Below are 23,016 nucleotides of genomic sequence, written 5' to 3'. Positions count from 1 at the left end.
AAACCACCAGTTGGTATTTTACTTAAGGCAGCGTGTATTTTCAGTGTATGTACTTACCTAACTACGTAGTAATATCCCAAATTGACTTTTATACATCACAGTATTACAATTTTTCTCATTACGCATGCGATATGAAAAGTTTTAGCATTTGTTTGCCTTACCAGACTAATTAAGCAAAACTAACATGGGCAGTTATTTAACAATATCATAAACAACTTCTCAAATAGCCACAAATAAACCTTTGTCACTATGTGGGTGATTCTATTCTCATCCTGGCGGTGTAGCTTTTATAGCCAGGATAGTGATCATGCCGCCAAGTTCTAAGTGCTGCCTAACTCTATCATCACGAAATACACCTCACGCAGGACACCTGCAACGGGAGGTCAGTTTTTCTTACCTGTTGCAGATGGTATTGTATTCGTTTTGTCCATGGTGTCATCGTCTGAGTCACTGAAGTTCAAGTCACTGAGCTCCTTATCGAGATCTAAATCATCAAAGTTCATTTTTTCTAATTCTTTGTCTAGATCGTCATCATCATCTGTCGAATTGTCTTCGTCATCCGACACTTCGGCGACCTCGGTGTCGGGGTCAGGCTCTTCAAAGGTTACAGAACCGAGGGGAGTGAAAGTCAAAGACGTCATCTCGCCTTCGAACTCTTCCTCTCCCGTAACATCCTCAGCCTCGGTGCCCGACCCCATCAGCTGCCAGATCACCAAAGCCTTTTTGGCCGCGTTCCCCGCCACTACGCGACTTCCGTCCAGAGTTAAACAGATTCGGGTCATCTACAACACAGGTTATTGAAAATGGCAAGTTGTCGTAGAGAGTAATCTATTTACTTTCTTTAATAGACTGGCGTTTGACACCACACACAACAATAATTGACATGCAGGAGCTGCCTCACTGTACTAGTATAAAGTAGACATCAGACATGACATTCCATCCAGTCACAGCATTTTGTGGTAACACTCGCCACTGTACTGAGAGCCACAGGTTGTTTTAACTTACGTCATCATCTGCCTTGAATGTAGCCAAACAGGTAAAGTTGTGACCGTCCCAGAGTCTAAAAGCTTCTTCCTCGGTGTAACTGGAGTAGCTGAGAAATCTACCCCCGTTCTCGGCAGCCATAAGCGTGGAGACATCATGGCTGTGACCGGACAACCGATGGAGGATTTTACCTGCGGAAGAAGAAGGTCCCTGAATGACTAATCAATTGGCCTCGTGTTAGTGTGATGGGCTGTAATTATATATGTCGTTTAAAGGATCGACCAAATGCTAAAGTTGAAGTTTGTTACAGCGTCGAATTTTCAAATAGTCCAGTATAATTAATGACGTACAGCATAGAGAGTAAAACCAGAGCAGCGACGACAGTGTTATAGCTGACAAATGGTCACACGATACCGGTGAATTACGGCCTCGGTCAAAGTTTTATTCCACCTGTTCACGTAAATGTCAATAAATAGTAGCAGATTACCCTCCCCCCCCCCCTCCCTCCCAGACCATGCCTTACGCAGAATTCGGCCAAAAAATGCAGTTGCAATTTAATAAACGTCACTGGTCTAGAAATACTCAAAATACTGTGTTGTCATCAAATTTAACACACAATCACATTAAAACACATGCGTAGGGACCAGGCCTCGGCGAAGCTTGATCCACCAGCAAAATCCTGTTTTATGCAGGAATGCAATATAATTAAAGACGTACAGCATAGAGAGTAAAACAAGAGCAGTGACGACAGTGTAATAGCTGGCAGGTGGCCACACGATACCGGTGAATTACGGGCTCTTGTCATTTTACCTTATTTAAGGTTTTATCCTAACTGTTCATAACGGGGATGCTAAGTCCACCAGCAGAATCCTGGTTTATGCAGAAATACGCTATCAAAGTGTCCTTTGATATCGAGTAAGATGTTTCCGGGTTTGGTGCACTGAAAAAATTAATCTGTTAGTTTTACCATAAAGTCTTTTGTCTGAGTGATGCTAGAATGTCTTTTGTTATTGCAGCAGATTATTCTGTTAAATATAACACAATATTATATTCTAATTTCCAAACAACCCAACGGCGTCTGGTAGCGATAGCGATGTGTAGTCGGACCAGCAACTGGTTAAATGTGAACATTCTGTAGTAAAAATCTACATGATTGCGACATAAGATAACAAACTCTACACCATTTTGCTAACATAGTTTTGAGTTCATTGCCGTGGTTACTCTTGGCTCGGAACGGCTCGCGCATTTACACTCACGAAACAATGTGACCTAAACTAAGCCAGCTCCACTTACGCCTGTTTTGTATCCGCCAATTTTGGTGGCCTCAGTTAGAACGGCCTGGTTGAGCCCAAAGTTTTCGTCTATGCAAACGCAAAACGGCAATTGCACAGGCCTATTTATTTCCGGTGTGACAGGCGCGTGTTTGAGTACCCTGTGGGCGAATCAAACGCAAAATCTACGAGTTGAACGACAGGTAGTGTAAGCTTAACCATAGCAAGAAATTGGTGAACTGAGCGACGCCGCCTCTCATCCGACCTTTTGAAATCCGTTAAGTCTAACCGTGGTACATGCTACAGAGTTATTATGCGCTCAAAATGGCTAGATCTTATGACATCGCTTTGCTTGAAAAGCAAACTACACATTAACGGCAAATAGGCAGACTGCTATTGAACATGACACCTATCACCTACCCAACTTGACATCCCACACTCGTATCAATCTGTCGTCACTGCCTGTGAGGAGTAAGAAGTCCCGTAAGTACGCACTACATTGAACATCCACACTACAGTCATTCTCCTTCTCCTTGTACTTCTTCAAGTATTCGATGTCCAGTAAATGGTTGACAATTTCCCCTGGAATGTAAAGAGGTATACACAAATGGGTTTTAGCTGCAGTATTTTCAAAGTTCAAGAACTAAATTTTTTCTTCACAAAGTAAAAGTCTTCAATTAATTTTTTTACTTATTTGATTGGTGTTTTACTCCGTACCCAGTAATATTTCACTTATAAGACTGTTGCGACCATTATGCTGGCAGGAAACCGGGCAGAGCCCGAGGAAACTCATGACTATCCGCAGGTAGACCTTCCCAAGTATGGCAGGAAAGGAAGCCACCATGAGCCGCGCTGGTGTGCTATAACCACCTCGGCCACGGCGGCCCCTTAAAGTTTTTGAAGTATATATGCATGTAAGCTTGACGTTTCATGTCGTACTGAACAATTGTTCAGTTTTCATGACGACAAGGAGTAATTAGGTTGGTGTACACATACTGTGTCTTCTTGTAGCAGGGCCAGTACATGCCTCCAAAGTGCTGCACACTCCTCCCAGTCACATTATACTGACACTGGGCCAACCAGTCCTGTTTCCTTGCTCTAACTTCTCAGTGCTGAGCGCCAAGCCGGACAGCAACAAGTACCATTTTTAAAGTTTTTGGTATGACCCAACCGGGGATTGATCCCAGGTCTCCCGACTTCGAGAACGATTAGGCCGTTTTCGAAGTATAAATAATACAAAACTTTTCTTTAGGTATTGGTGATATTCATAATAGCCACTTTTGCATGTCGAGCACTGCGCTACAATTTGGGACACGACAGGCGCAAACTATAACCTGGTCACAAATCCTCCAGTGATCCAACATCTTTGCATCTGGCGGGACAATAGATACTCCTTACAGCGTATGTGCCATCACTAGAAAACCTTGACCTTTTGGGCCTGTGCTACACGCCCGTTGGCTTGTCTAGGCTTAACCTCACCACCGATTCATAAATAAAATTATTTCAATTGTCCGTTGGAATCATGGTGTGGATACTTTAGATAAAGAGAAAGCAGGTTTATCGAGAATATACAAAGACAAAGACTGAGACAGAGTGTTTGTGTTTTCTGACATCAGTTCCTGTCTCATCACTGTGACTCCAGTGACCTTGACGTCGTGCAAGGTTTCTGTACAAAATTTTAAATGGTCACGGTAATGTAAAGCGAACGTGAGAGCGGCAGAATATGTGGACAATATTGAAATCTTATATAATATTTTAGCGAACTCGTGAGTGTCTGCTTGGAAATGGTGCTAAGCAACAAACGGTGACAGCCTAAATAGGTTTTTGTTTTTGCTGGACAGTACAATATAGCGAAATGCATTACTTACCTGTCTCTATATTAATTACTACGTAATAATACTCGTCTACGTCAGCCTCGTGCGGATAAGAACGGCTACAGTTTATCAGGAAGAAGGTACTGCATGGAGTAAACAAGGCGTCTGACAGGGACGGGTACTCGCCGACCATGGCTTCCTTGAGCACGTGACGACATTGCCGCTCCGCTAGGTTGTAGATTAACAACGGACCTTCGTCGAGCGTAACAGCCAGCCAGTTGCCGTCCTTGCTCATCTGGAGAAACAGTTTCAAAATATATGTTGGTAATCCCTGTGCAATGTTTACACTAATGTGTTATACTGCTCGTGTATTCCTGGTTATCTAGTTCATGTTACACACCGACAACCTTAACAGTTTCCAGCGATCATTAAAATATTGTGTACTATTTTGTGAAAATCTTTCCAATTCTCACCAAAAGATCCTCGACAGGTTTTGTTTGGTTGGTCTCCATGATCTTCACCGTCAATCCGGTGTCCATGTTGTAAATTTTGAGTTGTTTACGTCCCCTGGTGGTTGTAATGATTTCTGGAGAGGAAAATATCAGATGTCAAAAGATTTTTTCACATCCAAAGTTGACCCATACTATCGTAACTGTCAGAAGCAGACGATATTTTGCAATTCCAGGGCTACTTTAATAAAAACCTTGTCATTCCATTTTCTTACAGTTATCTGGGGGGGGGGGGGGGGGGTTAAGGGGGTTTGGGTAACCCACGACCATCTTGTTTTCATTTTATATGGATAATTACGTGTATGGTAGCCTAATAGTATTTTTTCCACGCTTGATATACATGTATTCGTAATCTACAAACTTGGCCGACATCAGACAAATGGATGGAGCAAAACATTATAACATTTCTAATTGTGCTCAATAATTCTATTCTATATCAAATGTGCGTTAATGTATGCAGATAGGCGTTGCGTCAGTTTCAGAATCGTAGAGATGCAGGTTGTTTAAATTGACTGATTGGACGGATTAACTGATTAATTTAAATTTTAACTTTCTACTTTCCAGGTGCGTTATTTGGGTCAGATTACAAGGCCGTTTTCTTGTAATATCTATGGTGTATGTCAGATGGCAGATGACGATAATATGATTACCTCCACTGTAGTTAGGAAACATAGCAGACGAACAGCGAACCACTTGTCGCACAAGTCATGTGACCATCCCTACCTTTGGCCTGTTTCCGAACGACAATCTCCGAATTGTACTTGGGAAGGTAGCCCTGCAGCATCCTGATCGGCTCCATCCGGTCTAAGTCAATGAGCTGTAGTTGGCGATCATCCGTCAAAACCACTGCCATCTTCTGGTCAATCACGTGCCATTTGACATTCTTCACCTATGGATAGCGAGGTACATAAAGAATTGACATCCACCATTGACTTGAATATGAAGGTGTATTTTTCGGCGTAAGTGGTGTTTACTTCAATATAAGAAAGTACTTGCTAGATTTGATCTGAATCACAACTACAACGGTGAACACGAGGAATCCCTACTTACCGGTTCGTCATTAACCTTGGCGGATCTCACATACACCTTTTTGACCAAGTCATAGATTTGCATCTCCCTTCGACTGTTGAGGACGAAAATGTAACGAGGATTTGGCAACCTCTCTATCATCCTGAAATCGTACATCACTTTGTTGTAGACGTGTATAGAGGAAAACTTGGACGGCCTGGGGGGTCATTGATTTGTGATTTGGTATTCAGATGATACTCTAATTGAACAAGGATTGCACTTTGATGGTACAAGGATTGTTATATGATGGTACTCTAATTATACCAGGATTGTTGTCTGATGGTACTCTGTACAAGGATTGCACTTTGATGGCACAAGGATTGTTATATGATGGTACTCTAATTATACCAGGATTGTTATCTGATGGTACTCTGAACAAGGATTGTACTTTGATGGTACAAGGATTGTTATATGATGGTACTCTAATTATACCAGGATTGTTATCTGATGGTACTCTGTACAAGGATTGCACTTTGATGGTACAAGGATTGTTATATGATGGTACTCTAATTATACCAGGATTGTTATCTGATGGTACTCTGTACAAGGATTGCACTTTGATGGTACAAGGATTGTTATATGATGGTACTCTAATTATACCAGGATTGTTATCTGATGGTACTCTGAACAAGGATTGCACTTTGATGGTACAAGGATTGTTATCTGATTGTACTCTGATTGTACAAGGATTGTTATCTGATGGTATTCTGATTGTACAAGGATTGTTATCTGATTGTACTCTGATTGTACAAGGATTGTTATCTGATGGTACTCTGATTGTACAAGGATTGTTGTCTGATGGTACTCTGATTGTACAAGGATTGTTATCTAATGGTACTCTGATTGTACAAGGATTGTTATCTGATTGTACTCTGATTGTACATGGATTGTTATCTCCTGGAACTCTGATTGTGCAAGGATTGTACTTTGACGGTACAAGGATTATTATCTCATGGTACTCCGATTGTTCTCTCATGGCACTCTTATAACATTCAGATTGTACACGAATCCTGACTGTGCTCTGATTGTACTCTGATGGTACGCGGATTGTAATGGTAGACTAACTGTATTGCGTGGGTACTCTGATGGCATTCTGCTTGTCTACTGATTGCACTTGTGTACAGGAAAACTCGGATGCTATGTGTGATCATTGAGTGGTAACTTGGTACTGTGATTCTCAGGGTACTCTGTTTATATTCTGATAGGTTTGCAAGGAAGACGACTGGTTCATCACTGCTTGTCCTGTACCGGCTTTATGTGACTTGTTGCCTGGAATAAAATTCTGGAAATATCTTAAGCAATTGTACAATTTCACAAATCAGACTCCAGTTAAATACAGGAATGGCAAGCATTCAGGTTTTGAGCCATCTTATATTCCTCAACGTCAAGATGTACCTGAAGGTGAATTTCTCCTCCTTATGTTGGTCACCATCGTTGGTCTCTTCTTTGATATCTTCCTCCTTGTTGTGTCGTCTGCGGGCACTCTTCACACGGCCCTCTTTGGCCTCGCTCACGACCTTGGGTTTAGCTTGCGGGTCTTCTCTTGACAGGTCCCACACCCGCAGAACGCTATCACTGGATATACTGACCACGTTCGTCAAGTCGACCGTAGCCACGTCCGTCACGGAGTTAGGGTGCTTGATATGACTTGTCCTTTGGCCGGTTTTTAGATCGACGTAACACATCGTGTTGTAATTCGGGAAATATAGAGTTGTGCCATCCAGGGAAACGTGAAATTTTTCACAATTATCAGACTTCTTCCCTATCAAATACAATTAGAATATTAGCAGAAAAACGACAAGAAGTATGACTTCAATTCAAATCAAACATACAACTATTAGGTTAAAATAACTTTTGACGCCGTTTTGTAGGGCTTGCTAAGTGGTGATTATGTAGTAAATATGTACGATCTATGAATCTAACTTTTCTAAAAATAAAGGATTGTTTTTTTATCGGAAAATACTTTAATGGTCCCATTTGAATTGTGAAGTTTAAGAATCACGATTACCTTTCAAGACACGTAGTTTGGCCATGGTTTTCAGATGGCAGATATGAATGTCATTGTCCATGTAATTGGAGACGTAAATGGACTTTTTATCCGATGATATGGCCACGGCGTCGATTGTTAATTCGTCATCATCGTCTGTTTTCGGTGCCGGGAACATCCGCTTGTTGTGGATAAACTCTTCTTTCACGACGTCAAGAACTCTCAAAATGGCAGAGTTGGAAGGCGCCGTGGCGACATACCGTCCTCTGGCTGTACGTAACAGATATATTTACACAAATATGAAAGAAAGTAATCAGATAACAGATACCAATTCTATATACATATCACTGGCAATGTGCGAAATGTTTTTACATGAACGATGCTTTGTCGTCAAATAAACATTAAATTGCCAATCCTCTGTGTCGCGGGTATTGGACAATTTGTACAGAAGTAGATTCCAAAGTCTTACGCAGGAATGTTGTGAGGATAGGAATGGTGTGGAAGTACCAGAGGTCATTACCTGATATCGGATCATAGGCATTAAAATGATCCGATCCCATGGGTGAATTGGGAGTAACTTGGGCTCGCTGTTTGCCTGTGATGGCGTCTAGAAGGTACACAGTAGTCTCTCCGAAGACGACCAGGATGCTTTTGTCTTTCCCACAGACAACAAAGTTCATCATATTATCACCCTGGAGATTGTCGATTTTGTAGGCCCAATCCCCCGAGGTCATTCGGAGGCCCAGGAGGTATTTTTCCGAGTTAACCACAGCAATTTTGTCACCACCACATATATGAACTCGCTCTGGATCTTCCACCACGTTCTCCACCGCTTGGAGTAGTTTACCGTCTCGTACGTTCCAAAAGCGGACGGATTTGTCGGCAGATGCTACAAGACAATCGACATTGAATATTATGAATGATGGAACATGACATAAAAAGCACACTAAGAGGGAGCAGACCAGCACCAAGGTAATAAGTATATTGCGGATTTTGGAGATCCAATCTTCGTTGTTTTTAAATGAAATCGTAGAAAATGAATTACTTAAAACAAGATGAACCAATAGCTTTGTAGGCATCAGCAGAGATGCAGTTCCACATATTGTTTTACGCCAGCTTTTCGCTGCAGTCACGTGATTCACGATCGTTTGGCTGCTGGCTTGGCCGATTCATGGACAGGCGTTCTACAGATTGTTCTATACTGCGAAAAACAGTAGAATATCTGGCTGATGTATTGGAGGTGAATGCTTATAACTAACCCCTTGTCGAGTTTCTGAAGTGGTGCAAACATAACCAAATCCGATATCAGTCCACCGAACGGGTTGGCAACGAAGGAATATTCATGCAGTCAACGGTCTCAAAGAGAAGTAAAATACATCACGACATCTCGACGATACACATGTAGTAATGACTGATGAATCCGATTACATCAACAACAAGAGTCATTGAAGACACAACTGTGAAATACGATCATAATGTACGTCGTAATCCTTGGACGTAGTTTAAGAGAACGAGAGGATGATGGGCCTACCGGTGACAGCTACGCATCCATCCGAACTGATGTCCACACAGCTTATGGACTGTCTGTGGCCAGCGAGACAATGAATTAACTGTCCTCCAGGGGCAGTCAGTATCTTCACATCTGGCATTACATACTGACAGGGAAAATTGGACACATCGCCAAAAATATGCTGGCAATAAAAAGTAAAAGAAATTAAAAGTAAAAAATCATACATTTACCTATTTAACTGGCGTCCAATTCTTTATTACAGAATTTTTCACCGAGACGATAAGACCAGGTTTTCATGGGTGAAGAAAACAGGAGTAATCCACTGCTCTTCACAAGGTAGGCCCTATCTGAAACACCCCCACTACTGACAGCTGCTGTGTGACCTCAGAGAGCTAGATAGCACGTTAGCGCGGAGCGTTAACCCATGATGCGGTCGCTGTGAGTTCAAGTCATGCTAGCTTCCTCTCTGTGCAGAGCTGCCAGCTACCTGAGGATGGTCCTGAGTTTCCCCCGGGCTCTGCCCGATTTTGTCCCACCATAATGCTGGCCGCCGTCGTATAAGTGAAATATTCTTGAAATATTCGGCGTAAAACACAAATCAAATAAATAAACAAATTAGCCTGTGGTCGGAAAAACGCTTTAGGCGGCTGACAGAACTGAATAAATAAAGAAATGTTCAAATTTCTTGCGCCACTGAAGCGTTATTCATGCCCCCCCCCCCCCCCCCTCAAAAAAAAACACAGAAGAGACTCCTCGGAATGACAAAAGGTAATATTTATACGTTTATCGCACCTCTTTCTCTGCAGGAAGTCGGCCCAGCAGTTGGCATGGCAACTCCTTTGGATCATACAGCAGTGCATCTTGGGACAACCTCAGGGCTTCTAGGACCAGGTTGATGTCCTCGTCATCCGGAAATGTTTGCCTCGCTTCCTCAAAATCGTCGAGTACAAATCTGAACAACGAACAGGCTTATTTCAACTGTATCCATTCGGAAATGAAATATCTTAGAAACGAAGATATTTTGCTCTCCGAAACACGAATGACGTCTTTATTCGCGTCTTTATATTGCATAAGACCATCGGTGATCAAGGGAATTCGGTACGTAAGCAAGGGGAGCTATATTGGCTTGATGTACGAGTATGAAGTCACCCTTTACCTGAGGGAAGTCTTACCTGAGAGAAGAGGCCTTTAACTTGGCTAACAGAAACTCCATGTTGAGGCAGACGTCTTGTTTCAGGACACTCAACATATTGGCACAGATCAGATGATGGGGTAGATTGTTCAGTTTCCTCATGTTCGGATTGCTCCCAAAGCTGAGGGGCTGAGCGGCCACAAAGCGGTCTGCTTCCCCATCCTGACCTGTGCTGTCCGTGAAGGACTTAGCTGCACCTGTAAAAATGGGGAAAACCACGGTGTTAAATGTGGGATCTGCACTGCCATTACAGCCGCCTATCAAGAATAATTACAAGGAAATACAGTAACATATCAAGAGCTCGGAGCGCTACCGAAGTTTGGAACTGAACACCTGTTCACTGTTGATCATCTTCTGGGTACCTCGGTATAGACCTACAAAACAGCACCTTGAGCATTTCTCCATCAGTGATTGGGGTGTGTGAGGTTGGACTTTGAACCCTAACTGATGTCGCTACATTGATTTTACTCTCTTTGTTATATAGTCTTCATATTAACATACCATTCCACGTTCCCCGGAAGTAGTCCGCCAGCAGGGTGTGTACTTTCGTGTTGACCTGCTCGTCTGAACAGTATCTGTCTGTAGCCGTCTCTATAAACTGACGATGATACCAGTAGAACACTCGTACCCCGTCCGCACCCCGATCCACTGTGAAGCAGAAAGCCATGATATGGCTGAGTTAGGCTTGTACACCCGAAGATAAATGCTAATTACCAAATAAATATAACAAAGGGTCGAAATCAGCAATGTTATGTAGATTCAAACCAAATGGAAATGCTAAAAGTCGATAGTCCGCTTTAAAGACACAGCTTCGTACTGTCTTAGGTGTTACTACAAAATTATGAGTGAAAAAGAATAGACAGAACGCCTTACGATTCTAATTCTATTTATTTATTTATTTCTATATTTATTTATTTATTTATTAGCGTTGATAGCACTCATTGTGGAGATTTCCTTTTGAGTACTACACGTATACAAAATTAGGCAAAAGCTGTACCAAGGTATTCTCCTAGGTCCGCCTTCATCCGCACAAGCAGAAGGGGAGGTAACCGTCGGACAGGAGGCAGCCAATACTGGTACACATCATTCAACACCTCCTCATCGCATGACAAGATGTCCTCCAGCTCGCTCTCTGTAAGTCCGCTCACAGCTGACAACAACCATATATCTCAGTTACATGTTGGCTTGAGGTACACACCGTAGGCCTACATTCGTCACTGATATTGGGCATCGTGTTTCCATTTAATATGGATGTAAATAAAGGTTTACATTTGCAAACATTACATTCAGTTATGTGGTTGAATCATTATACAATTGGTATAATTTACAATAACTAAGTGCTTAGGAATATAAACAATGTACTGAGGGACGTGTTTGAAACTGGGCAGTTTTATAACAGGACACGGTTATTGACAAAAATAATAATATTTTTGAATTTACAGGGCATGATTTTGATCATACGAATCTTAATTAATCAAAGTTTTTCTAGCGTTCCGGAACTTACAGAGTGTGAGCAGAGTTAAAGCTCTTGACACAAAGACCTTGCCATGCAGCATCTCTACCCGGTCAAACAGACTGTTGATGGCAGCCCTGACCGTGGTTTGAAGCACGGCGTCTTCAGGCCGTTCAAACGATTTCCATCTGCAGGCTTCGTCAAATGACAACTTGAGAAATAACGGTATTGGGCAGTGTTTGAAGGCATCCAGCACGGCCGTCTTCTGGTCAGTGGTCAGTCGGCGGTTCTCCAGTGTGAGCCAGCTGTCCAGAATACTGCTCACGTCCTTGTCAGGTAGGGTCGGCACCTCCAGGAACTGCTTTGTGTCCTTCACAGTCACCTGTCACAACAGCCAGGTATAATGGCTTTTACGCCCAGGGGGATGCCAGTATATGCTAATGATACACTATGATAAATGCAATGTACTAGATCCTTTTGAAGTCCTCGAAAGATATACCTTCCCATTACTCCCCAAACTCATGCTGTATTTTCTTTTACATTTCTACAACATAGTCGACTTGAAGTTAAGTAAGTTGCTGATTCAATCTAGTTCGTATTTTCAACATTTGCCTGATTATGTTTACACCACCTGTCAATATTTCATTACCTGCAATCTTGGGAAGCATTCGTAGATCGGCTCTGGGAGAGTTGACACCACGATTTTGACATGGGGAGGAAGATGTCTGGGTAGCCAGCTAAGCTGTCGGGCCCCGTGGCTCGGATCCAGCTGGTCAAGAGAGTCGAGAAACAAGACGAGTGTGCTTCCAGGTGGAAGACTGGACAACGTCTTGTGAAATAACTCCACGATGTCCTTCAATTCCTGCAAAATTGATTCATTGATTAATTTACATGTACGGTTCACTGAAGATACCGGTGTACTATGTACATAACAAGGGCAACAACTGCCATACCAAGACGCTATATAATAAAAAATGTACAACTGAAAATAAAACCGCAGCTGCGACAACAGAGTGATAACTTTCAAATGGTCGCACATGACCAGTGAAATACGGCCTCTTGTCAGTTTACTTCATTTGGGTTTATTCCAACTGTTCATATATTTTTTTAAATAGCAGCAAACTAAACGCCACACAGAAGCATGGCTTAAGCAGAAGTAGGTAGAAAATGCAATGTTAATCGCAGTTGATTAGACGTCACTTGTCTAGAATTACTCAGTATATCATGCTGTATGATTGTTGGTCGGAATAACTCCTAAAGTGGCACTTAAGGTTCAAGGAAAGACCTATATAGCACAGGTGACTGAGCATAAGGCTTCCCTTCAGATATTAAGATAATATAGCACATCAACATCAATAACTGACAAAAGCCGCGGTCGGTTCTGGCGACATCTTACCGTTGGAATGTCGTTGGTTATCTTAGCCAGAGCCAGAACCTGTTTGATGATGCTTGTGAGTAGACTTGTAATATCCGTGCTGTCTGGTGTAGTGCCCAGAAATCTGTAATCACAGACACGAGTGTATAATGTACATCCATTTGAAGCCAAAAACAAAATTACAAAATTTTCTGCGGATCCAAGAGCATACATAAATGATACTTGGTTGACGGTTTAATAAGTATCAGAAAAAATCTAATATGAAACAACTAAATTTGCTCGTCCAGTTCCAAAATAAAATACACAGAAACTGGTAGACAGAGCTTAGTAATTCTGATGAGACTATAATTTCCTATTTCGACTGTATATTCTAATGTGAACGTTTTCAAACGTATCGTATGTATGGCGCATTTCGTCAGCGGCAAACTCGCCGAAACCTATTATACCGCAATCGAATGTTTAGGCCCATAGACCTGACCACCATCTTAAACCTGAATCTAACTATGAATCGAATTAGATCGTTATTAAACTGCGATACGGGTATCACATTTGGATTATTGACGTATTTTGAAATAAAAACACGGGTAGCATTGTATTTGTAACATGAGGTGTGACGTATGACGTGGAATTACAGTGCCAGTGTTACCTCAGGATGATCACGCCTTTGCTCCCCCCGTCCACCCAAGATTTAGCCGACATGGCAGCCTTGGCCATTACTGACGTCTTCCCGCTTCCAGATGATCCGTGTACAACCAGAGGTGAGCGACTCGTTCCCAATATGTAAGCCTTGATTGTCTAAGACCAACGGAAAACATGGAAGCCAGGAATGTTCTAAAGCTGATTTTCTCAACACGATACACGTGCATTTGTAAGGCTACTTTCTATTATAAATTTGACTGTAGCGTATTTAAGATCTGTCGGTTTTGGTGAAGATCGAGGTAACATAATTTAGCAGGAATCTGGTAATAAAGCAACACCTGACCAGATTTAGACATCAAAGGACCTGGTATGGTAAGGCGGAGAATCGACCTCAGAGAGGTACGATTAGAAAGTGCAAATTTCAAACTCTGTAAAGCTCTGTAAATTTCCGAATGAGAAGTACAAAACTTGGTCGAAGCACTCAAGGTTGCTTAATTCTCCCTCTAGATCAATTTTTCGATCAAACGAGGCACTTGTTTTTTATTTACAGTACGAAGATCAACGTTAACCAAAAAATACCGAAACTATCTTGTGTGTGTTTCCACGTGCTGTCGAAGTTTCGTTTTGGTTAGCATTTGTCTTCATAAGTAAAAAATAAACTTTATAACGTGATGAGTTTAGTCATACTTTGACAACTTTAAAATCCGTATTTCTGCCACAGTCTCTGAGGTATCCTTCATAGTACAGTGAAAGAACCAAGTCACTCTAGAGAACAGGTTTTACCTCGAGGAAGAGTTTACAGAGTTTTAGGTTTTACAGAGTCGATAATAATGAAGCCATGGTGTTACATACACTATAGCGAAATCATACGTGAATCCTGGTGAAGAGCATATGCGGTCCTCTAGCTGTCATTGACATTAACATGCGGAAGTATAAGGCTGACCATTTGTTATACATGTTTTTAATTAATTGGTGCATAACTGCGTGCTCAAAAACTTTTCAGAAAGCTACATTTGTGGTGCAGTGATCTTCCCCATTCTACAGTGTCAAATGCAAAAAAGATATTTCAGTGTAACTGTAGCAGGCTACCAGTTTTTCGGTTTTATGAGTTTTAAATTGCTTCAATGCATTCTTGCTATATAACAGGAAAAAACCCATTATAACAGACATGAAAAAGAAATAGCCTTACGAGTGTGTTCAGAGGTGCACAGTTTCCAGCACTGGGGCCGATTCCCCGCCCTACCATACAAGGTCCCGTAGCACTGAGATATCAGCTTTTGTAATAGCAACAATTCTTATACACAAAACCTAGGGTTCAGTTGTTCGAAAGTGTATTAGCTAATACTGGTATTGAGTCACATATTATATTCAAAATTTTAGCCAAACTCAACAGCCAATGTAGTTGTCCAAAGTCAAAGATTTACAGCGACATATTTAGTTCATATTTAATACACTGGTAGACATTTCTTCAGGCTAAGTACAACATTTAAGTTTAAGTTAAATCTGGTATTAAGTTTTAAAACACTTTTGAACAAACTGATCCCTGATACTGCAGGAATCCAGCTCTAACGATAAGTAGACTTGCGGCATCAAGTCTGTGTGACTGAAACATACGTCATGTGACGACAGCAGGTTGTTAATCTCCAAAGTAATAAAACATAAATTATTGCTATACGACACCGATGGTTGGCTTGAGTTGGCGATCTTGGTTGTCAGATCAGTGGAGGTGTATATGTAAAAACGCAGACATTCATACCTCCAGCATCTCGTCCCTGCCATGGAAACTTCGGCATTTAGCCTGTGCAAACCGCGTGTGCTGCAGAACTTCTTCATACAGATCATCAGCTATAGCGTGCTTGTTCCTCTCGTCTATTCCAGTCGTGATCATATCCGTAATTGTCTTGTCAAAGTCCTCACAAAGATCATCGATGTATTTCTTATGATCTTCATTGCCTTCGGGGTCAATACCTACATGTAATATTCAAAGAATGGGAAAGGTAAATGTATATAGGCCATTCTATGAAGTACAAACCTTTGCATTCTTTGCTTTAGGTGCGGAGAAAAGCGGTCGAATATATGTTTCTGAAGTTTACTATTTATATCACACTATAAAGAATGGCCAAAGCTCAGTTAAGGCAAAAGGTGGATAGATTTGGGTTTCCTTGCTTTAGATCAAATGAGAATCACATTTCATTGAGTGATGTCTGTAATTTTCTACAACTGGGCTTGCGCGGGTTCTCCAAGCTATAATCATACGTACACTCACGCCAGGGCAAATGTCGCGTTTCACCGGAAGGAAAGACAACCGATAACGCACACAACCATATGTATAACCGTGACGTTCTGTTGCAAAGTCATTTGGTTGTTCTACCTATTTCCTCAAAACAGATGCGCGGGAACCCGTGTCGTAACCAGCATACTGACCTTTCTCCGTCCAGTGAACAACATGGCTGTGGATCTGAGATGCCCCTAACACAGCCGGTAGTTTCTTCTGCGCTAGTTCTTTCAGCAGAACTCTTTTCTGAGTCTGCTCCCTCTCTGACGACGAAAAATCTGTGAAACAACGAAACTTTGTTACCACTGATTTCCACTTTGGAAAACTGAGTTTTGACATCTTCACAAAAAAAATTGTTTACCTTTTCAAACAATCCATAAAATCGTTTCCTATTTCCGTTTTCTTATAAGGCCTTGATATGACTGTAGTACTGGCATTAGCATCTAGAAGCTTTCGTTTCTGTAATGGTCTGTGCGGCATAAAAAGCTACTGCAATGCTTATATTTCTATATATATTTCGATAACTTGACCAGCTTTATTGGAAATCTCACCAATATACTTTGTCAACAGGTCCGATTTTTCCTTGTCTTCTATTTCCGGTATAAGTCGCTTAAACCAGACACAATGGTTGTTCACGTCATCAGCTGACAGAATCCCCGCCTTTATCTCCGCTTCGGTCACTGATGGATAGAAGGGATGGAGACGTAAAGAATGAGGCATTAGTTAGAGCGGTTCACAAACTATATATGTTTATTGGTAGCAAAGTACAAACATTGACAGCTTACATATTTGATTGGTGATTTACGCCGTTCTCAAGAATACACTGCCATTTTAAATAACGTGTCCACCAGTGGACATGAACATACCAACAAATCGATGTACACATATTTTTATATATCACTGCCAGTCTATCAAGCAAAAAGGTACTAATATTATTTTAATATCCTGAGATTCACACCAGTTCGGATTTAGATATCATCATTTATATGAGAACACAAACGTTCTTGGTTACCTGATATCATGTACTTGTTCCGGTCATTCGGTGGTAGCACCTTTTCAGCAATGTTTACAACTATTTCCTTCACTTTGATGCTTTCTTCGTTCCATGCTTGTTTGGCGGCTGACCGTTTGTCTGTGTCACTGGAAATGAAGTCCGGAAAGTGCGTGCTGACAGGTAGGAAGAGGTAGGATGAAGGCACAGAGTTGTCGTCCTTCTTAAACCACCTAGAAGTAAACACGGAAAAAAACACCATTTAGTATCATGGCAGAGCAAATATGAAATGTATGTTGTACTCAATATGTCTATGTTACACTCATTTCTGATCCTTCCTAGATTACAATCACAGTGGAATGAATCAATATGCACAATATACACTTTGATTTCACAAAGTTAATATTTTCTCATTTTCTTATGGTTTTACAACATCTATAACCAATGTATATCAGCCCCAAAAATTTTCCAACATATACACAAGTCTTGCTTTCTTCTGTGGCATTAACTGGGAAGACCTTGCAGCAGCCTGCGGATGGTCGTGGACTTTCTCTGGGCTCTGCCCAACTTCCTTCCACCACAATGCTTTCAGACGTTGTGTAAGTAAAATATTCCTGATTTTGGTGTAAAATACCAATCACATAAATAAATAAATCACAAAGTGTTTGGCATCTGAACAGTTTTTCTGGCAAACACCACAAAAATAAGAGTGACAATCTTACTTGTTTACCAGCTCCTTGTCTTCACTGCCTTCTATTTTACCAAACATTTTCTCGAACTCCCTGGCTTCTATTTTACTCGGAAATGATCTGTAGCCATACTTATGTGATAAAAACGTCTGGAATCAGAAAATATAAAATGTGTTATTAATTTGGGACTCATGCAGCACAAGATTCGATAAGTCCAAACTCCTTTAATGAGAAAAAAAAATCAGCTGATGCGTATTCATAGCACGTAAGTCAAGCGTGACAGTTTGATGAGAGACATTAGACTGGAGCGAGACAAATCTTACTACAACACAAACTACTCAACTGCTGTTATACGGTATGTAATGCCTGACTATCCATATCTCAAACAAATACAGTAGTGAAGAATTATTCTAAGTAAGAATAATTTTCATGAAATACATGACAAAATGTATCTCTGATACCTTAGATTCGTAACACCATTTTCTACCAAATCCACCTGTGAATTTCTTATAGCAAATGATCCCTTTTCAGATCATAAACTTTGGAAAACATCATAAAGTTGAACGGTAGCATGTTTTCTTTTAATCCTTCTTGACAAATCGCTTTCATCAAACAGACGCCTGTCCAAATACATATTAACAAGACGTGGTATATATCTTACAACAAAATTCGGTCCAGTTGATAATCGTTGGCAATTTTTAACCTCTCGTAGACACAGCTCCGTGGTCATGTGATTGTCAGTGGCTTCGTCTCGTACTCCCCATCTCATGTCCACGACCTGGAACTCGTACCCTGCCTCTTGACACAGGCTCTTCAATTTAGGATACACTCGGGCCATTAATGCATTTCTCTCGTGAGAAGAGTCTGGTCAAAAAGCAAAACAAGACCATCGGTACGTGTGAAAAATGCAGTACCTACACAGAGTGATCAGTTTATAGCAGGAAGCAGTTAAAGAAGTAAGAGTTATCAATAGACTGATTATCCAATTTCTTCATTCTCTGATGGTGAGGATGTGGACGTTACCTGTGAATGCACTGATGGAGAGGATGTGGATGTTACCTGTGAATGTAATGTTGATGAGGATGTGGATGTTACCTGTGAATGTACTGATGGTGAGGATGTGGACGTTACCTGTGAATGTACTGATGGTGAGGATGTGAACGTTACCTGTGAATGTACTGATGGTGAAGATGTGGACGTTACCTGTGAATGTACTGATGGTGAGGATGTGGATGTTACCCGTGAATATACTGCTGATGAGGATGTGGATGTCATCTGTGAATGTACTGATGGTGAGGATGTGGATGTTACCTGTGAATGTACTGATGGTGAGGATGTGAACGTTACCTGTGAATGTACTGATGGTGAGGATGTGGATGTTACCTGTGAATGTACTGATGGTGAGGATGTGGACGTTACCTGTGAATGTACTGATGGTGAGGATGTGGATGTTACCTGTGAATATACTGATGATGATTATGTGGATGTTACCTGTGAATGTACTGATGGTGAGGATGTGGATGTTACCTGTGAATGTACTGATGGTGAGGATGTGGACGTTACCTGTGAATGTACTGATGGTGAGGATGTGGATGTTACCTGTCAATGTACTGATGGTGAGAATGTGGATATTACCTGTGAATGTACTGATGGTGAGTATGTGGATATTAGCTGTGAATGTACTGATGGTGAGGATGTGGACGTTACCTGTGAATGTACTGATGGTGAGGATGTGGATGTTACCTGTGAATATACTGATGATGATTATGTGGATGTTACCTGTGAATGTACTGATGGTGAGGATGTGGACGTTACCTGTGAATGTACTGATGGTGAAGATGTGGACGTTACCTGTGATTGTACTGATGGTGAGGATGTGGATGTTACCTGTGAATGTACTGATGGTGAGGATGTGGATGTTACCTGTGAATGTACTGATGGTGAGGATGTGGATGTTACCTGTGAATGTACTGCTCGTGAGGGTGTGGGCGTTACCTGTAAACGTACTGATGATGAGGATGTGGACGTTTCCTGTGAATGTACTGATGGTGAGGATGCGGATGTTACCTGTGAATGTACTGATGGTGAGGGTGTGGACGTTACCTGTCAATGTACTGCTAGTGAGGGCGTGGACGTTACCTGTGAATGTACTGCTAGTGAGGGTGTGGGCGTTACCTGTAAATGTAGAGTTGGTGAGGATGTGGACGTTACCTGTGAATGTACTGATGGTGAGGATGTGGATGTTACCTGTGAATGTACTGATGGTGAGAATGTGGATATTACCTGTGAATGTACTGATGGTGAGTATGTGGATATTAGCTGTGAATGTACTGATGGTGAGGATGTGGACGTTACCTGTGAATGTACTGATGGTGAGGATGTGGATGTTACCTGTGAATATACTGATGATGATTATGTGGATGTTACCTGTGAATGTACTGATGGTGAGGATGTGGACGTTACCTGTGAATGTACTGATGGTGAAGATGTGGACGTTACCTGTGAATGTACTGATGGTGAGGATGTGGATGTTACCTGTCAATGTACTGATGGTGAGAATGTGGATATTACCTGTGAATGTACTGATGGTGAGTATGTGGATATTAGCTGTGAATGTACTGATGGTGAGGATGTGGACGTTACCTGTGAATGTACTGATGGTGAGGATGTGGATGTTACCTGTGAATATACTGATGGTGAGGATGTGGATGTTACCTGTGAATGTACTGATGGTGAAGATGTGGATGTTACCTGTGAATGTACTGATGGTGAGGGTGTGGACGTTACCTGTCAATGTACTGCTAGTGAGGGCGTGGACGTTACCTGTGAATGTACTGCTAGTGAGGGTGTGGGCGTTACCTGTAAATGTAGAGTTGGTGAGGATGTGGACGTTACCTGTGAATGTACTGATGGTGAGGATGTGGATGTTACCTGTCAATGTACTGATGGTGAGAATGTGGATATTACCTGTGAATGTACTGATGGTGAGGATGTGGACGTTACCTGTGAATGTACTGATGGTGAAGATGTGGACGTTACCTGTGAATGTACTGATGGTGAGGATGTGGACGTTACCTGTGAATGTACTGATGGTGAGGATGTGGATGTTACCTGTGAATGTACTGATGGTGAGGATGTGGATGTTACCTGTGAATGTACTGCTCGTGAGGGTGTGGGCGTTACCTGTAAACGTACTGATGATGAGGATGTGGACGTTTCCTGTGAATGTACTGATGGTGAGGATGCGGATGTTACCTGTGAATGTACTGATGGTGAGGGTGTGGACGTTACCTGTCAATGTACTGCTAGTGAGGGCGTGGACGTTACCTGTGAATGTACTGCTAGTGAGGGTGTGGGCGTTACCTGTAAATGTAGAGTTGGTGAGGATGTGGACGTTACCTGTGAATGTACTGATGGTGAGGATGTGGATGTTACCTGTGAATGTACTGATGGTGAGAATGTGGATATTACCTGTGAATGTACTGATGGTGAGTATGTGGATATTAGCTGTGAATGTACTGATGGTGAGGATGTGGACGTTACCTGTGAATGTACTGATGGTGAGGATGTGGATGTTACCTGTGAATATACTGATGATGATTATGTGGATGTTACCTGTGAATGTACTGATGGTGAGGATGTGGACGTTACCTGTGAATGTACTGATGGTGAAGATGTGGACGTTACCTGTGAATGTACTGATGGTGAGGATGTGGATGTTACCTGTGAATGTACTGATGGTGAGGATGTGGATGTTACCTGTGAATGTACTGATGGTGAGGATGTGGATGTTACCTGTGAATGTACTGCTCGTGAGGGTGTGGGCGTTACCTGTAAACGTACTGATGATGAGGATGTGGACGTTTCCTGTGAATGTACTGATGGTGAGGATGCGGATGTTACCTGTGAATGTACTGATGGTGAGGGTGTGGACGTTACCTGTCAATGTACTGCTAGTGAGGGCGTGGACGTTACCTGTGAATATACTGCTAGTGAGGGTGTGGGCGTTACCTGTAAATGTAGAGTTGGTGAGGATGTGGACGTTACCTGTGAATGTACTGCTGGTGAAGATACGGACGACCTTGGCATTAGATGGGCAGTCTAAGTCGAGCTTTCCTCTGAGAATCTCTCTTCTAACTTGTGATTCTTTTGTCAGCGGTTTCAGACTCTTAATCGAATTGTCCGACACACCACTGGTCTTCCGGGCGCCATTCTTTCCGGTGTTTGGACCCTTCGTGATTTTAGCCCCGGTGGTTGACTTAGGTCCACTGGTCGGTTTTGGAGCCGGTGTTGGCTTGGGTGGCGTGGAGCTGTATGGAACAGAAAGCTTATATGTTGATAAATTTAACCTATTAGGCATGCTTGTCTGATATGTAACATATTAAGAATTCTATATTTTTCTTGTAAAATCCATGTATTTTGGGGGGGATCTCCATAAAGACCATAAAATACAACACTAAGGCAACGAAATTTAGGGTTAGGAAAAATGAGACCAAACGAACCTATAAACCATAAAGCCTATAAAGTAGTTATTTGGAATTTGAAATCTGAACATGTTGTGTAAATCATAGAAATTTGTACATTCCCTGCTCTCACCACTCAGCTTTATTGTCGGGAGACTCCTGATCGAGTACATAGGGATTAACACCAGCATTGTGTAAGTTACTGACGCACTTTTCCACGTGTGACACAGATATGCACACCATATTGGCGGAAGACTCCTGATCAAGTACTCGGGATTAACATCAGCCTTATGTAAATTACTGACGCACTTTCCCACCTGTGACACAGGTATGCACACCATATTGGCGGAAGACTCCTGATCGAGTACATAGGGATTAACACCAGCCTTGTGTAAGTTACTGACGCACTTTTCCACGTGTGACACAGATATGCACACCATATTGGCGGAAGACTCCTGATCGAGTACATAGGGATTAACACCAGCCTTGCGTAAGTTACTGACGCACTTTTCCACGTCTGACACAGGTATGCACACCATATTGGCGGAAGACTCCTGATCAAGTACTCGGGATTAACACCAGCCTTGTGTAAGTTACTGACGCACTTTCCCACGTGTGACACAGATATGCACACCATATCGGCGGAAGACTCCTGATCAAGTACTCGGGATTAACACCAGCCTTGTGTAAGTTACTGACGCACTTTTCCACGTGTGACACAGGTATCCACACGGTATTGGCGGGAGATTCCTGATCAAGTACTCGGGATTAACATCAGCCTTGTGTAAGTTACTGA

The 23,016-nt window shown here is 42.0% G+C and overlaps 1 protein-coding gene across 1 annotated transcript; it reads right to left on the bottom strand.

Annotated features, from left to right (window-relative positions):
- Positions 1 to 383: 383 nt before the first annotated feature.
- LOC135465527 (uncharacterized) lies at positions 384 to 22,759 on the bottom strand. The gene is made up of 27 exons (XM_064742766.1): positions 22,461 to 22,759; positions 21,805 to 22,067; positions 18,419 to 18,621; positions 17,791 to 17,906; positions 17,090 to 17,301; positions 16,629 to 16,757; positions 16,227 to 16,355; positions 15,559 to 15,770; positions 13,810 to 13,958; positions 13,185 to 13,287; positions 12,438 to 12,650; positions 11,840 to 12,170; positions 11,333 to 11,485; positions 10,837 to 10,983; positions 10,316 to 10,532; positions 9,936 to 10,095; positions 9,165 to 9,324; positions 8,103 to 8,522; positions 7,655 to 7,903; positions 7,042 to 7,408; positions 5,629 to 5,803; positions 5,302 to 5,467; positions 4,543 to 4,655; positions 4,124 to 4,364; positions 2,676 to 2,837; positions 1,006 to 1,175; positions 384 to 782 (listed from the first exon to the last, which is right to left on the bottom strand). Exons 1-27 carry the CDS (start codon positions 22,757 to 22,759, stop codon positions 384 to 386), a joined length of 5,658 nt encoding a protein of 1,885 aa, XP_064598836.1.
- Positions 22,760 to 23,016: the final 257 nt, after the last annotated feature.

This window comes from Liolophura sinensis, chromosome 5, assembly GCF_032854445.1.
Source record: "Liolophura sinensis isolate JHLJ2023 chromosome 5, CUHK_Ljap_v2, whole genome shotgun sequence".
NCBI classification, from domain to species: domain Eukaryota; kingdom Metazoa; phylum Mollusca; class Polyplacophora; order Chitonida; family Chitonidae; genus Liolophura; species Liolophura sinensis.
Note: the sequence above shows the minus strand (reverse complement) of the source record. Positions and strands in the feature narration are given on the sequence as shown.

Excerpts from the sequence above, each read along its gene's own strand:
- LOC135465527 (XM_064742766.1), bottom strand. The coding sequence starts at position 22,759 with ATGGTGTGCATACCTGTGTCAGACGTGGAAAAGTGCGTCAGTAACTTA. Across the intron at positions 8,523-9,164 it reads TGGATGCGTAGCTGTCACCG|CATCTGCCGACAAATCCGTC; the intron begins GTAGGCCCATCA and ends ATTGTCTTGTAG. Across the intron at positions 5,468-5,628 it reads CCAAGGTTAATGACGAACCG|GTGAAGAATGTCAAATGGCA; the intron begins GTAAGTAGGGAT and ends CGCTATCCATAG.